The sequence below is a fragment of the Streptopelia decaocto genome (genome assembly GCF_964273445.1).
Source record: "Streptopelia decaocto genome assembly, chromosome: 21".
NCBI lineage: Eukaryota > Metazoa > Chordata > Aves > Columbiformes > Columbidae > Streptopelia > Streptopelia decaocto.
The window spans coordinates 279,140-293,967 of NC_138676.1; the positions used below are offsets into that span (position 1 = coordinate 279,140).

A 14,828-nucleotide genomic window follows, 5' to 3' on the forward strand; every position below is an offset into this window, starting at 1 on the left:
CGGGATCGCCGGGCGCCGTTTTGTGCGCAGAACTGTCACGGAGCGAACCCCGGGCGGGCACCGGACACCGGGACCCCCCCGAGCCCCGGGGCGGCACCGCGGGAACGCGGCAGCTCCGCCGCTTCCACCGGCAGGAGGCGCTGCACCGGGCGGGCCCTGCGGGTGTCCGTGCCCCGGTGCCGCCGGCGCGGACGGTGCCCGGTGGGGTACGGGGCTCCCGCGGAGGCGGGACCCCCCCCGCACTACAACTCCCGGCGTCGGCCCGGGTGTCGGCCCCTCCGCGCCCACCGCCCAGCTGCCGTCCCTTCGGGGGCTGCGTGACCCCCGTCGATTGTTGTGCAAACAAAACAAACATTGCGACTGACAGGTGTGTGGGTTTTCTTTTTTTTAAGATTTGTTTCTTTTATTCAAGAGCCTTTAATCACCCCTCGTTTGGATCTTGCGTTCCTTGTTACAAAACAACTTTGCAGCAAAACCGACGCAGCCGGGGCGCGGGAAGGGGGCAGGAGGGCTCGGCCCCGCGGCGCAGGGCGGCCTATGGCACTGTCGGTGCGGGACCCCCGCCGGCCCCCCCCATCCCGCGCAGAGGCCACGGCCTGAGAGCCGTCCCCGCCCCGGGAGCTGCTCAGGCCGGGCCCCCCCGCTCCGGCGGCTCCCCCCGGCCCCCGGGGCCGCTGGTCCCGGTGACAGCCCCGTCCCGGTGCGCGGTGCCCGCGGCGCAGGGCTGCAGGAGCTGGTCCCAGCAGAGGCTGAGCGTGGAGCGCTCCTGCTCCAGCTCCTGCAGCTCCCGCAGCTCCCGCAGCTCCTGCAGCTCCTTGGCGCTGGCCGCCGGCGTCTGCACCTCGAAGGTCATGTCAAAGCGGCCGTAGTCCACGTGGAAGGCGCCTTTCTCCAGGGACATGCAGGGCTCGAAGCGGTACCCCCAGAGGATCTCGTCCTCTGTGTACGAGGTGCGGGCTTGGCACGTCATCCCTGCGGCGAGACAACGGCTGATCTGTCGAGGGCAAAGTGACACCACAACGAACCAGCCCTGGGTCACCCCACGCCTTGGGGAGCCAGTTTTGGTCCTGGGCATCACTCACCTGGACTCTGGCTCCAAGCTGGGGTCCACCGCCTCTCCAGGACCAGAGACTGGCAGCTCACCCCCCCCGACCCCCCTGGCCCACTCGCCTGTGGCCTCCACGATGCCCTCGAGGATGACAATGATCTCAAACTGCTCCCGGCGCAGCGACTCGGCCGACATGTCCCAGAAGGGGCTGTGGCGGTTGATGACGTGGCAGATGATCTGGGGCTCCACCAGGAACAGCCGGTCCTCGCCCGTGTCGTAGCCCAGGTTCAGCTCCGACTGCTCCAGCGGGATGAACTCCCCCTCGGCCGTCTGCCGCGACTTGATCAGCTTGGCGCGGATCTTGGCGTCCACCATGTGGCTGTCCCGCAGGTCCCCCACGCGGAACATCAGGCAGAGCTTCTCGTCGCGGCGGGACACCACGCAGTTCTTGCTGAAGATGAGGGTCTGGGCGCGCTTCTTGGGCCGGGAGATCTTGACGAACATGCAGCCCACCATGAGGGCGTCGATCATGGAGCCCACGATGGACTGGGCCATCAGCAGGATGACGCCCTCGGCGCAGTTGGCCGTCACCATGCGGGAACCGTAGCCGATGGTGCGCTGGCTCTCCACCGAGAAGAGCAGCGCGGAGACGAAGCCGTCCACGTTCTCGATGCACGCCCGCCACTCGGGATCGCCGCGGTGCCAGATGTCGCCCCGTGCCCAGGCGTCGAAGAAGTAGACGGTGCCGAAGGCCACCCAGGTGACAATGTAGCACATCATGAAGACGAAGAGGAACCAGCGGTACTTGAGGTCCACGATGGTGGTGAAGATGTCCGAGAGGAACCGCTTCTTCTCCTGGATGTTGCCCAGGTTCACCTGGCACTTGCCCACCTTGGTGACGTAGCGCTGCCGCTGCCGCTTGCCCGCCTGCACCACGGGCCCGTCCTCGTCCTGCAGCCGGCGGCGCCGGCTCTGCAGCCCCTCCGGCACAGTGGCGGTGCTGCTGCGGCTCTTGCCGCGCACTGCGCCGGGGATGCTGGGCACGCTCAGCGCCTGCTGCGGGTACCCGCGGGCGCCCGGCGGGCACCGGGGCAGATCGCCGGGACGGTGCTGGGCGGCCACGCTGCCGCGGCTTGGCAGGGCCGGCTCGCCGGGGACGACGCCACCGCGGTGGGGCGGGGACAGGTAGTTTGGCATCGGGGCGCTTCTCTCGGCAGCCACAGCACCGGTGTGCTGGCGGCCGTCGTCTGCCAGCACCGCGGGGGCGGCCGGGAGCTCGGGCTGCGGGGAAGGGGCGTTGGTGAGGAGGCGCCTCTGGACGCGGCCGTGGCCTGCGGCGCAGCCCGGCACGAGCCGTACCTTCTGCCGGAAGGTGCCGTAGCCACTGGTGTCGGGCGGCCGCGGCAGGTAGGCCAGCATGTGCTTGGCGGTGGGGATGTGCGCCGGGGGCACCGAGTTGCTGCGGCTGCGGGGCTCCTCCGGCGCCGGGCGGCCGAGGCTGTTGTGGGCGCAGGGCAGCACCATGGCGGTGCCGCGATGGGGGCTCAGCCCCGGGGTCCTGCCGCGGGGGCACAGAGCGGGGCGTTACTTTGGGTGCGGGGATGGGGCCGCCCACGCCCAGCAGCGCACGTGCCGGCCACAGAGCCGTGCCGGGGCGGCCACCGGCGCACGGCAGATGGCTAAGCCCATTAGGGCCATAATTGCATTGCGGGGATGGGGAAGGAGGCGGCGGCTGGTGGGGCGCAGCCTGGCAGATCTGGTGAGCGTTCCCAGCCCCGCTCCACGCTCGTCACAGGCCGTAAGTGCCGGTTCCCTAATTAGCTCCGAGCAGAACCGGTTCCTGGAAACACAACCCAGAGCGCGGTGACCCGCAGGGACAGGGCTGGGGACAGCGCTGGGGATGGGGACAGGGAGCGCGGGCGTTCTGCCTCTCTGAGCATCCCCAGCCGCTGCCCTGGGCAGGACCGCTCCGGCTCCTGTGGCATCTCCCGCCACTGCCCGGGTGGCACCCGGTGTGACCTGTGGCCCCCAGCCCCGGGGACAGTGACACCCACCTCATGTCCAGGCGCAGCAGCTGCCGGCCCCGCAGCCGCGGTCCTCGCCGGGCATCTCTGTGCCGGTGGCGGACGCGGAGCCTCCGCTGGGCTGCGCCACCGCGGCCGGCGGGAGGGAAGGACAAGGAGCTCGGCGGCCGCCGCCAATCCTGCTCCCGCGGCAGAAGGTCGCCCGTTAATCTGTCTCAATGACAGGGACAATTACCTCGAGATGATTTAATCGGGAGCAGCGGGCGCCCTGACGCTGGCGGGAAGGAGCAGGAGGGGTTTCCCAGCGGGTTTCCCCGCTCTCGCTCTCTGGATGACGATCCTCAGCTGCTCTCGGGGACGGGAGCCCCGGCCAGGGCTGGAACACGTCCCCCACCTGCCCGGCCCGTGTCCCTCACCGGCCGTGTCCTCCCGGGGGGTCCCCGCGAGGGTCCCGCCGGCTGTGCCGGGGCCAGGCCCCCCGCGCCAGGAGGACGCAGTAAATCAGCAGCCTGGCCCCCGGCACCCCCGTTGATAAGGAAGACGGCAGATGAAGGAGAGAGATTAGTCGCTAATCTCCCCAGGAAGATGAATCTGCGGGCTGGACCCCGCGGAGGGGACGCCGGCGGGGGGGCGGGAGGCACCAGCACAAAGTTGGATTTTCCTAACCCACCATTTCCCCACCTGTTTTTTGCAGCGGGATCTGTTCTCCCAGGCAGGGGCTGGCTCAGGCACAGTAACCGCGGGCCAGCGAGGTGCTGGCACAGGAGGGGTGACGGGCACCGTGGGCAAAGGCCACCCTCCCTCCCTTGGCCGCCCCTGCCCTCGAAGCAGCTCCAGGGGCCCCTTTGCACGTTGATTTAATGACCAACTGGGAGCGGACGCCTCAGACCCACCTGAGAAGAGCCCGACGCTGGCTCTGTGCTGCCCGCACCCCCCTCGGGGCCCCCTCCCTGTCCCACTGCGGCCGAGAGGCCCTTTCCCTGCCAGGGCTCTCGTCGGGGTGGCCCAGGGGATTTGCGTGTTTGGCTCAAGCCTCCCGGGCTCGGCGAGGGGGGGGCGCACCCGGCCTGTCCCGGCGAGCCGGCCGTGCTTCCCTTGCGGCGTGGAAAAACCAACAGCGGCTGGAAAATGACCGTGGCCACACCCCGGCGCGGGGGGAACAGGCTCAACGCGCGGCCCCGGGCACCAGACGCGGCGGGACGGCCGCGGCTCCACCGGTGCTGAGGCCGCTGGCATGGCCGGGAGCTGGCGCGCCGTGGCGCAGGCGGCGGGGATGCTGCTGGCCGTGCTGGGCTGGGTCTCCTCCTGCGTCACCACCTTCGTGCCGCTCTGGAAGAGCCTCAACCTGGAGCTGAACGAGCTGGAGGTGTGGAGCATGGGGCTGTGGCAGGTCTGCATCGCCCACGAGGAGGGCGCGGTGGAGTGCCGAGCCCACGGCTCCTTCCTGGCGCTGCCGCCGGCGCTGCGCGTCGCCCGGCTCCTCATGTGCTTCTCCGACGGGCTGGGGCTGCTGGGCTGCGCCCTGGCCGCGCCGGGGCTGCACGGCTGGAGCTGCTGCCACGACAAACCGGCGCTGAAGCGGCGGCTCCTGCTCGCCGGGGGAGCGGCGCTCGGCGCGGCGGGGATGGCCACGCTGGCGCCGGTCTCCTGGGTCGCCTACAACACCGTCCTCGACTTCTGGGACGACACGGTGCCCGACATCGTGCCGCGCTGGGAGTTCGGGGAGGCCACGTTCCTGGGCTGGTTTGCCGGAGCCTCGCTGGCCACGGGTGGGCTGCTCCTGGCCGGCAGCGCCAGCGCCGCCGCGACGGCGACGCCGCCAGCCCCCGCCTGCCGCCACCCCCCCGCCGCGCGGGGCCCGGCCCGCGGCCACCCCCCGCACCCCAAAAACGCAGACCTGGTCATCTAGGGACTCGGGGCCCCACGCGCCTTTCCACAGGATGATTCGTTGACTCCTGCGGCAGCCCCGCGGGCTCTTCTCCTTCCTCCATGTCTCCGCTTCGCTTTTTCTTCTTCAAGGAGCGACAGTTTCCCGCAGCGCCCGCCGAGCGAGCGCGGGCGGCAGGGGCAGAGCCGCACTTGGCTCTCCCGGTGGCGCTCGTGGCGGAGTCACTTGCTGGTGACCCTGCGAGTCCCCCGTGGCCATGTGTGTCGCGGCAAACGGCTGCGCCCCGGCGTGGCGGCTCGTTCCTCGCACGTCCGCATCCTCTGATGTACCCGCAATAAATCACCACGGCTGCGTGTCTGTGCTCTGAGCTGCATCCACGCGGGTGGGAGCTGCGAGGGTCGACGCTCCGGGCCGGTCAGCGAGGAGCGCGGGGAAAAAGAAACGTGGAAAATGAGGGGGAGAGGGACAAGGAGAGACGAGGCGCTGGCAGGGGCTGCTGCAGAGACAGACGGCAGCGGGTACAGCCCCTGCAGCAGCGGCACCTCCTGCCTGAGACGACAAAGCCCTCGGGTGCCATGGGCCCTCGTGGAGCGAATTCCTCAGCTGCCGCGGGTCCCTGCGCTCGGGCGGCCGGGGCGACGTTCTGCAGGTCTCCTGGACCGTTCCTTCCACGTTTACCAGACACGGCTTTGAAAACCCAGCCCGCTCGCACCCCTCTGTGTGACCGACAGGAACGCGGGGCCGGATGCACACCCAGTGTCCCGCAGGAGCCCGCCCGCCGCCGCGGCACTGGTTAAAAACCCGGCTCAGCGCCGCTCTAATCCCGCTGGCGCGTGACCGGGCCGGGAGCGCGGCCGCCTGGGCATTCCTGGGGAAGCAAAGTCCGCTCCGCGCCACGGCCGCCTGGGAAACGCGCCCTTTGCTCGGCTGCGGCGGGGACGGCAGCGCGCGGGAAGGGGACGATGCCCACGCGCTGCTCGGGCTCCCGATTTGAGCGTCTCACCCCAAAAGTTCAAGGTTTTCACTCAAAGCACCCTGAGAAATCCCCAAGTTCTCATCCTCCTGCTCTCCGGCACAAAAATGGAGCGGAAAGCTGTAAAAGCAGCAGCCCCGGCGGCGCAGGGTCCCATTACCTGCGAGGCCCCGCTCAGCACAGGCAACGGCGCTTCTGCTTCACCGTAAAATAACCAGAACGCGAGATTCTCCTGCGGGAGCCGTTTGTTCCTAAACAATGGGGAACGCAGAACGGTGGGACCGTGCCCACAATTCCCACTCACCGGCAGCTCTGCTAATTACAACGGATTCTGTACAGGAGCAACCCCCCCACCTGTCCGGTACCCAGACGGAACCTCGCCCGCCTGACACGCGCGTTGTCAGAGCAGCTGAAAAGCTGCCATTGCAATGCAGGGTCATGTTAGCAGCTCGATATGTAATTACACGTTTCAATTCCCCGATTAATAAAGAAAACAGAGATTTTGGCTACAGGGGAGGGCGCTTTCCCCTCCTTTATAATTTAACACGAACGCTTATCTACACGGCTGCTGGGAACAGCCGAGTCCCCATTCCAGCCCCCGAGGACACGGCGCGGCTCGAAGGGAAAGGGCTGCTGGCGACGTTCGGAGGCGCCAAACTCACCCGATTTCTGTGAAATGGCACCGAACCCCGTCCTGGCAGCCCCGGTGGCTCCGGCGTCCTCGCAGGTGACCGCGCGGCTCTGCCCGGCGTGGCGGCGCAGGCTCCGGCCTCGCTCTGCCCGCGGGTGGGTGTCCTTTCCTGCTTCCCTCCACTCGCGCTGGAGCCAGGAGGAACCTCGAGGCACAACCCCAGAGTGAAATGAAAACCCAGAGGGACCTTCTTCATTCTAACATAGAACAAATGCTTTTATTGCACCTTTAGAAAAACTGCATAGTCCTGACAAACAGGATCCCCCCGTTACTCGCAACATTTGGTTTAAGGCCACGGCTGCGGCGAGCGCAGGCTGTGCCAAAGGAAATCCAAACGGGGCACGGCTTTTACAGCAAAACAGTCAGAAAACCCCCAGAGCAACGGAAGGGGCTGGTCGCCCTCAGAGCCGTCGCCGGCACCGACACGGCACCGGGGGCCCCGTGGGTGTCAGGGGCTCATGTTCCCATCAGAGGGGGCTCGTCCGTCCCGGGAGCTCTGGCTGCGGCACAACCACGCAGGACGCGGTCGGGACGGCCCGTCCCAGCTCTGCTGGGCCTTCCTCAGAGGAAGACTCCGCGTGTTTTCTGCCGCAGGTTAAAACACAAAGGGCGAACACCCGCCGGACGCGACCGAAACGCGTGGGCGCGGGCCGGAGAGCGCGAGGCACCGCTCCACGTCCCGCAAGTGCGACGTCGCTCCCAGCTCGCTGGTGGGCACGAGCACACGGCTCCAGACCCAGTCAGTTGACGGTGACGGCGGAGGCCGCGTGGATGGACTCCATGACGGCCGCGAAGCGGCTGCACAGGTCGTACGGAGAGTTGGGGCGGATCTTCGGGGGCTCCTTCAGCACCACGGCCTCGCTGGAGCCGTCCAGGAGCCGCGGCAGCAGCTCGCCCAGCTGCAGCTGCAGCCGCGCTGTGGGGAGAGGACACGGTCAGTGGCACCGCGGGGACAAGTGGGGACACGCGGGGACACGCGGCTCCGAGCAGCGGCTGCACAGAACCATGGAATCACAGAATCGCAGAACTCTTTAGGACGGAAAAGACCTTTCAGATCACCGAGTCCAACCGTTAACCCAGCGCTGCCCAGGCCACCAGCACCACACACCCCCGCTCTGTGACACCCGCAAACGCCACCGTCGCGAGCCCACGGACGGGACACTTGTGCATTAGCATAAATGTATCCAGTTTTACTTTTTACAGGAGTGTTTTGAGGATAAACCTCTGTGGTTTCACTTTCTTTTCCTCCAGCAAGTTTACCCCCTGCTGGTGCCAACGACTCCGCAGTGAGTCCCCAGGGCCTCACGCGCGGATCAACGGGGGCCAAAACCGATTCCTCTAAAGGGCGGCCTGGGAGCCCGACTGCAGGAGAACCCACAGAACCAGAGCAGCCGTCGGAACCCAACGGCCGCGCTGAAAACACACAAAACACACAGCTCCCCGCAGAGCCCGGAGCCTGCTCCCCCATCCACTCTCTGCAGCTCTGGTTGCTGATAAAGCCCACTCCTCCCTGCCAAGGAGACGCCACCGGCGGGGACCCCTCCGCTCCGTGGGAACCCAAAGCGCCTCAGGAGAGCGCTAAGCCCTTCCTGGGAATCAGCTTTTCACACTTCAGGGCACAGGAATCCTTCTTCGGCAGCTTTAGCGCAGAAGAAGATTAAATTCTGCTATCGCTGGATGATTCAGCCACGTTCCTGCTCTCACAGCCAGAATTACGCCAACGTGCCGCAGCAAAATCTCCAGGATTTAGGGGGTGTTGTAAAGTGTCCTGCAATTCCCGTCCCGCCCGATGGAGACGCCGCCCTGCCCAGCCGCTCCTACCGTCCATGTCCTCGCGGCCCAGGTAGGAGCACCAGCGGCTCCGCATGGCCTCCAGCGCGTCCAGGTCCTCCCTGGAGATGTCCAGGCCGTTCATGAGGTGCATGCAGGGGATGATGAGCTCGTTCAGGATGCCCACGCCCTCGGCCACGCGAGCGTCCTCCGCGCTCACGAACAGCGACGCCGCCACCTCGTTCAGCTTCTGCGGGAGGGGATAAGGGGACACGTGTCACAAGCCGGCACGGTCCTGCTCTCCGTCCCTGGCATCGCAACAGAGAGCAAACCGATTAAGACATTTATATAGAGATACGGAATCTACGGTGTGTATGTACGGAGCACATACGGCGACAATTTGGGTTTCAAGATGCCAAGATCCAGATCTGCCTGCCCGCAGTGTCCCCAGGAGCCACCCGGCACATTCCCGCATTGACTCGCTGTGTCCTGGATTTGCGCACGGCTGCTGGGACTCGGGAAGGGGCAGAAGCCACAGAAACAGGCACGAGAGACACTGGTCTTGGCAACCACGGAGCGTGAGCTACAACCAAATGGCACTTTTGTGCTGGTTTCTCACCCCCTGGGGAAAGGGACATCGCCTTTTGCTCACTAATGTTTGAAATAAATATTGGGGAGAGGAAGGAAGCGAACGGACAGAAAACAACACAGCTACCGAGTTAACGCCACAAGCGCTGGGCTAGAACCCAAGAGCACGCTCAGCAGCATCGTAACCGTCCCTAATTAAGCTCCTAGAAGGGGCTGTGCTCTGATTGCCCAGGCAAGGACCCAGGTGAGCGAGCATCCCCGCGGGATCTGGCGTCCCTGTGGGATCTGGCGTCCCTGTGGGATCTGGCGCCCCTGTGGGATCTGGCGTCCCCGCGGGATCTGGTGTCCCTGTGGGATCTGGCGTCCCCGCGGGATCTGGTGTCCCTGTGGGATCTGGCGTCCCTGTGGGATCTGGCGCCCCTGTGGGATCTGGCGTCCCCGCGGGATCTGGTGTCCCTGTGGGATCTGGCGTCCCTGTGGGATCTGGCGTCCCCGCGGGATCTGGTGTCCCTGTGGGATCTGGTGCCCCTGTGGGATCTGGTGCCCCTGTGGGATCTGGCGTCCCCGCGGGATCTGGCGTCCCCGTGGGATCTGGCGTCCCCGCGCTGCTCCGTGCCCACGTCCCCGGGCCCGGTACGAACCAGCAGACACTTCCTGCGGTACAGGGCGATGAGCGCCTCGCTCACGCCGCGGCCCGGCCCCTTGCGCAGCAGCTGCTCGTTGCTCTGGTAGGCGTACACCAGGTAGGTCAGCGACTCCTGGTACCTGCGGAGGGCGGCACGGCGTCAGTCCCGCCTGCTTGGGGAGCGTTTTGATACAGGAGTCCAAAGCAAAATGAAACAAACCCCCCGACGGCACTCGTTCCTGCAAACCCGCCTCTGGAAATGAGAATATAAAGCTCTAATTCACAGAGGACAAAATGAAGGGAAAGTGGCAGGCACTGCCTGGTAGCTCATCACGATACCAAAGCGCTCACCCGGGCTGCTGAGCGCGGATCCAAGTGAGGGCTACCAGCAGCTCCAAGAGCAAGCCCAGTGGCCTCAAAAACACGAGTGAACTCCCAACCATGCTGGGTCTGCAGGACGTTCTGTCCAAGTGCCCTCACGTGGAGGCCGCAGCTCGTCTTGTCCAAACACACCACGACAGGCACTCACTTTTTGTTCTGGTAGAGCTCCAGGCCCGTCAGCAGGTACACCGAGACCTTGCGGAAAAGGCTGTAGTCTTCGTGCCACCTCTGCGGGGAGCAGCAAGACAGCGTCAGCCCCCCGCCCGTTACGTCCCTTCACAACCCAAAAGCTTTTACCCTTTGAAGGCTTTAAACATCTCTTGCAAGCGACTCACAAAGCGATTTAGCCAAGTGCACAGGCGCTCCGCAAAGCTCAGGTGCATTCGTCCTCCCTCCCAGCATCCCCGTGCAGACACACGCCTGGCGGCAGCACCAGAGACACCGCGGCACGGTGCCCTTACCCGGTACTCCTCCATATCCACGTCGTCGGGGCCGATCTCGCGCAGCTTCGCCCGCGCCACCTTCATGATGCTGATGGACCTGCCCGTGCAAGAGGAGGAGAAACGTCAGAATGGCCGCTTCCCGGTGAGAGAAGCTGCGCGGCGGCACCCGCGGCACAAACCTCTCGTCGTAGCTGAGGTTCTTGTCGGCGAACTGCTCGAGCAGGGTCCGCTCCACCACCTGCTGCGGCGCGTTGTTCTGCAGCAGGTAGATGAGCACGTGCTGCAGCCGCGCGTCGCTGCACGGCGTCGGCGCCTCCTTGGCCAGCAGGTACAGCCGCGAGTACTCCTCGTGGAACGCCTGCGGGGACAGCGCGCCAGCGGCGCGTGAGCGGGCACCGTGGGCATCGCGGTCACCTGCCTGTGATGTGCTATATCCGCGGTAAAGGCGCAAGAGTATCTAGCGATTTATATTCCTGTAGATTAAGAGCACGGGTGGTTCTCCCACGCGGCATTTTCTGCTAAGCCTGCCCGCCCGTGAAGCCGAATGGCGGGTTCAGTTTCGGCCGTGCTCGTTCCCAGCCCCTCTGCTCAACACGTGCGTTTCTTGAGGACACGTTCTACGAGGGAGGTCACACAAGTGTGTGTTCAGGACCGAATAAACCTGTCACGAGTGCTGGTTTATTGCCTGACGATCACGCCGAGGACCCAGAGAACAGATCCTGAGAGGCGTGCCAGGGAGCCTGTGCTGTATTGTGCACGTTGAGAAAACTGCCAATACCAAAAGCAGAAAAAGTAGTGAAAAGTAAAAAAAAGAAAGGAAACAAAGGCTGGATTTTCTCCTGGGAGGAGGGAGTTTCCTTACAGACTCCAAAAACTGTGGAGAACCCACAGATCTGTTGTCACAATAAGAGCAGAAACAGAACTGCAGGATGGACAGGCCACGAGCCGGAGGAAAACCCGCACGAGCCGCCCCCTCCCGTTCCGGACGTGCCACCGCGGCACCGGCCGCCGGGCCGAGCACACCAGCAGGTACCTTGACGAGCCCCGCTTCAGACCCATCGCGATCGAAGGTCTGGCGCGCTTTGGCAATGGCCAGGATGACGCCTTGCATGGCGGGGCTCAGCATCACCTGCCGCGGCACAGGACGCACGGACAGGGACACAGACACACAGGGACAGAACAGAAGGCACGGTGAAGATCGGGAAAAACTGGCACGAGAGAAGGTTTAAAGGAAACTGCAGGCGGAACAAGCTGTGCTTTTCTCGTACGCTCCGTGCTCCATCTACCGCATGCGTTTCACATGCAGAGCTGTCTCCAGGCACCCGGAGCGCTGGAGGCCGGTCACCGCAAGCTGCAACGGAACACGCGAGAACACGGAGCACAGCGACCTCAGCCCCTCCGCGTCCCCTCCAGCGTCGCCAGCGGCACGAGGAGAGCAGCGCGTTGTGCCACATCACACAGCGTGAGGAGCAGCACCCGGGGTTGTGTGAGACCAATCGTGCCGGGAGAGGCCGAACTTGCCAACGCTGCTTGAGCGCGTCCCAGCGCGGTTACACAGTCAGACCCACAAACTCAGCAGCCAGGGCTGTAAGTTCTGCTCATTATTAGCGGTTAATGTCTGAGAGAGGGGACGGAACTCTAACTGAAGGCAGCCAAGACGCCTGTCAATAAATTAATACCAGCAGGATTGGTTTTGATAGAGTTGTGCCAGGAAGACTTCTCGGGACAACGTGCAGACCTAACGACTGAGCGCTTTCACAGAGCTGCTTTTCTGATGGAGTTTAAAGTGAAACTAGTGAAGGATTTGCTCTGGCCTTTGTCATCTCTGCAGTGGGAACAGGCACTTTGCGAACAGCGACGTTTCCACGACAGGCTCCTACCGTACCCCGTCTCAGGAAAGCTCCAAGCCAGCTCACGCCAGAGTTACAGGTTAATGACCGGCACTAATTAAGCCCTGCGCTGGGCTCTGTACCTCCTCGTTATATCCGTCTGCATCAGACCTAACGGGGATCTTCCCCACGCTGGGGATTTCCACCTCGGAGAGCCGGGAGCTGCTCGGGGCAGCCGGTCCGCGCTGCTCCGCGTCCCACGGCCGCTCGGCCTCGGCCGTCCCGGCTCCTCCCGCCGGTGCCTCCTCCGGCTCTACCTCCTCCGGCTGCAGCCGAAACAGAAGAGAAGGAGTAAGAGAAACCAAGGCAAAGCACAGGAAAGCGAGAGGTGGCCGAGGCAGCCGTGGCGCAGAGCTGCACAGAAACGGAGCAAGCGAAGGCGAGGAGGCTGAACGCAAGAGAAGATGCGGTGGCTCCGGGGCACAGCTCGTACCTCGCAGAGCGCGGCCTCCACGCCGTCCCTCTCGTAGGCATCGGCGGTGTTGGCGATGGCCTGGGCCGTCTGCTCCGCGGCCATGCGGGCGTGCTCGGAGGACAGCGAGCGCGCGCTCCGCTCGCGGCCCGGCAGCACATCTGTGGGGACACAGGGACCACATCGCGTTAGTGAGCACGAACCGGGACACCGACGTCGCTCTTGTTCTCTAACGCTTGTCTGCACCGGACTAGACGGCTGCTGCTCACCCCAGAGGGGAAGGCACCTCTGCACACCCCTCCCGGGGTTCCTGCTCCAGAGAACAGCGCCTCGACCGCTTCCACTCGTATTTATTAATGAAAATAAAGCCCAGGAGCGAGATGAAATTAGCCCAGTATGATTAAATGAGTGGTGAATGGCATTTCTGGTGACAAGGCTGTGAGGAGGCACTGGCACCAACGGCAGAACAGCCTTTGGTTTGCCAGGACGGAGCCTCCTGCCGCTGCTCCAACACCAGCTTCTCCCAGGCACACACAGATTTCTGCAAGGCTCCACCACCCTGATGTTTTTTGTCTTTTGGTGTATTTCGACCCGTTCCCGGTTTCACCGCGGCATTACCTGGTCCCGACTCGGAGGAGAGCTCCTGCGGCCCCGCGGCGGGCGACGGCTCGGCCGGGGGCACCGAGCAGGACGGCTCCTCGTCCCACTCCTCCGCCTCGCGCTCCAGGCGCCAGTTCTCCTCCTGCACGTAGTGCCGGAGCTCCGGGGACAGCGCGTCGAGCTCCTCCTGCAGCCGCCCGGCCTCCGAGACACCGCCCGCGCCTGCAGGAACACGGGGCCGCGATTAACAAACGGCAGCGGACACGCCGGAGCGGCTCGACAAACGCGCCACGACCGAGAGCCGCAGCCGAACTGGCCGGGAGGTAAATGGGAAAAACACCACTTTTTTGCCCTGTTTCATTTAAGATGATTCATAAGCAAAAGTGCAAAACCGAAGACAAATCTACAGAGTGGTGTGAAACAAACCCCGGTTTTGTTCTGCCACTGGATGGCCTGTACCACAGAGAACCTCCAGAAACGGCGCCTGCTGATGCCGTAGCTCAGAAATTCATCCTTATTCACGGGCACAATCGAGAACAGTGTTTAAACTGCCAATAGCGGGACCATTCACAATGCAGCTGGAGACACCTACGACCCTGCACAGCACCCAGAGGTGGGAACTGCGCGGATGCCACGGCGCCAGTGCCACGCTGGCATTTCTCAGCACTGTTCAGATCTACTTCAGTATTTGGTTTAAAATAGCGCCAACTCAGAGTAGCATCAGCTTTAGACAACTCTTGAAATGTATCAAAAGCAACTGACAATTCTATTTCTTATGCACCCATTGTGAAAGCAAAGCATCTTCAAAAAACAATACAAAACGCATTACAGGGGGAAAAAAAATCCTGGGTCCATTTGAGCAACAGAACTGTCACAGGAGACAAAGAACGACCTCCAGATCCTCATCAGCCATATTTAGCGATGAACAGAATGACAGTTCTCCATTGTTTCTTTCCATTTGTTACATCGAAATGAACCACGCGTGAAATTATTAGGTTCTTCTACAGCTGTTTGCCATGTATAGCGCCACGTGCACAGTAATTTCTGCGCAGAACTATTTATACATTGGCACTGCACACGCACTGAGCCGCTGCCACCAATAGCTCGCGCGCTCAAGAGGCTGCACAGAAGGGCCCCGTTTCAGCCCAGTGTGACAATATCGCTAAAGCCAAGGCAGAGCCAGAGCGCGGGACAGAACCAGGAGAAACAAAGCAGGAGGTGTTTCACATGCCCTTGTAAAATCGACACTGTCATATAAAGAGTCAGAGGGAAAACCACGGGCAGTAGATGCATGTGGAAAGCAGTAAATGGGAGACTGGCACATGTTAATTGGATGGGAAGAACTGTCCCTAACCTCACCAGCACCGTTCAGTCCGCGGCCCTATCGGGGTTTATAAATGGATGGAGCAGGGAGCAAACTCTCTCACTTCTATGTGGGGTGAAGTTTTTTGCACTGTCAAAAGGCGGCGGCGCCAAAGAGAAGCTGAGGAACCGCG

At 63.6% G+C, this 14,828-nt stretch overlaps 3 protein-coding genes across 11 annotated transcripts in view; 1 reads left to right on the forward strand and 2 right to left on the reverse strand.

Annotated features, from left to right (window-relative positions):
- Positions 1-420: 420 nt before the first annotated feature.
- Positions 421-7,189, reverse strand: LOC309448767 (G protein-activated inward rectifier potassium channel 4-like). The gene is made up of 5 exons (XM_082070507.1): positions 6,596-7,189; positions 6,094-6,184; positions 2,408-3,282; positions 1,171-2,329; positions 421-972 (listed from the first exon to the last, which is right to left on the reverse strand). The coding sequence occupies exons 3-5, from the start codon at positions 2,570-2,572 to the stop codon at positions 626-628; spliced, it is 1,671 nt and encodes a 556-aa protein (XP_081926633.1). The 5' UTR covers positions 2,573-3,282; positions 6,094-6,184; positions 6,596-7,189; the 3' UTR covers positions 421-625.
- On the forward strand, positions 4,307-6,178 carry CLDN25 (claudin 25; the record flags this gene model as incomplete). The annotated part of the gene is made up of 1 exon (XM_082070510.1): positions 4,307-6,178. The coding sequence occupies one exon, from the start codon at positions 4,307-4,309 to the stop codon at positions 4,979-4,981; it is 675 nt and encodes a 224-aa protein (XP_081926636.1). The 3' UTR covers positions 4,982-6,178.
- Positions 7,190-7,221: 32 nt separating the features above from the next.
- The window catches only part of USP28 (ubiquitin specific peptidase 28), a 74,824-nt gene continuing 67,217 nt past the window's right edge, over positions 7,222-14,828 (reverse strand). For 8 of the 9 annotated variants that reach the window (XM_082070496.1, XM_082070497.1, XM_082070494.1 and 5 more), the window contains 10 exons: positions 13,351-13,554; positions 12,754-12,893; positions 12,404-12,586; positions 11,465-11,560; positions 10,611-10,789; positions 10,450-10,528; positions 10,137-10,216; positions 9,624-9,747; positions 8,446-8,644; positions 7,222-7,540 (listed from right to left, as the gene is read on the reverse strand). In XM_082070496.1, the coding sequence (XP_081926622.1) occupies positions 7,365-7,540; positions 8,446-8,644; positions 9,624-9,747; positions 10,137-10,216; positions 10,450-10,528; positions 10,611-10,789; positions 11,465-11,560; positions 12,404-12,586; positions 12,754-12,893; positions 13,351-13,554 (1,460 nt within the window). In that variant the 3' untranslated portion in view covers positions 7,222-7,364. The remainder of the gene's footprint in view (positions 7,541-8,445; positions 8,645-9,623; positions 9,748-10,136; positions 10,217-10,449; positions 10,529-10,610; positions 10,790-11,464; positions 11,561-12,403; positions 12,587-12,753; positions 12,894-13,350; positions 13,555-14,828) is intronic. The other variant, XM_082070500.1, reaches the window with a different exon arrangement.

Bases quoted from the DNA above. Each gene is read 5' to 3' on its own strand.
- LOC309448767 (XM_082070507.1), bottom strand. From the start codon at position 2,572: ATGGTGCTGCCCTGCGCCCACAACAGCCTCGGCCGCCCGGCGCCGGAG. The intron at 2,330-2,407 runs GTACGGCTCGTG...CCTTCCCCGCAG, and splicing joins ACGGCACCTTCCGGCAGAAG to CCCGAGCTCCCGGCCGCCCC. The intron at 973-1,170 runs GCGAGTGGGCCA...GTCTCGCCGCAG, and splicing joins GGGCATCGTGGAGGCCACAG to GGATGACGTGCCAAGCCCGC.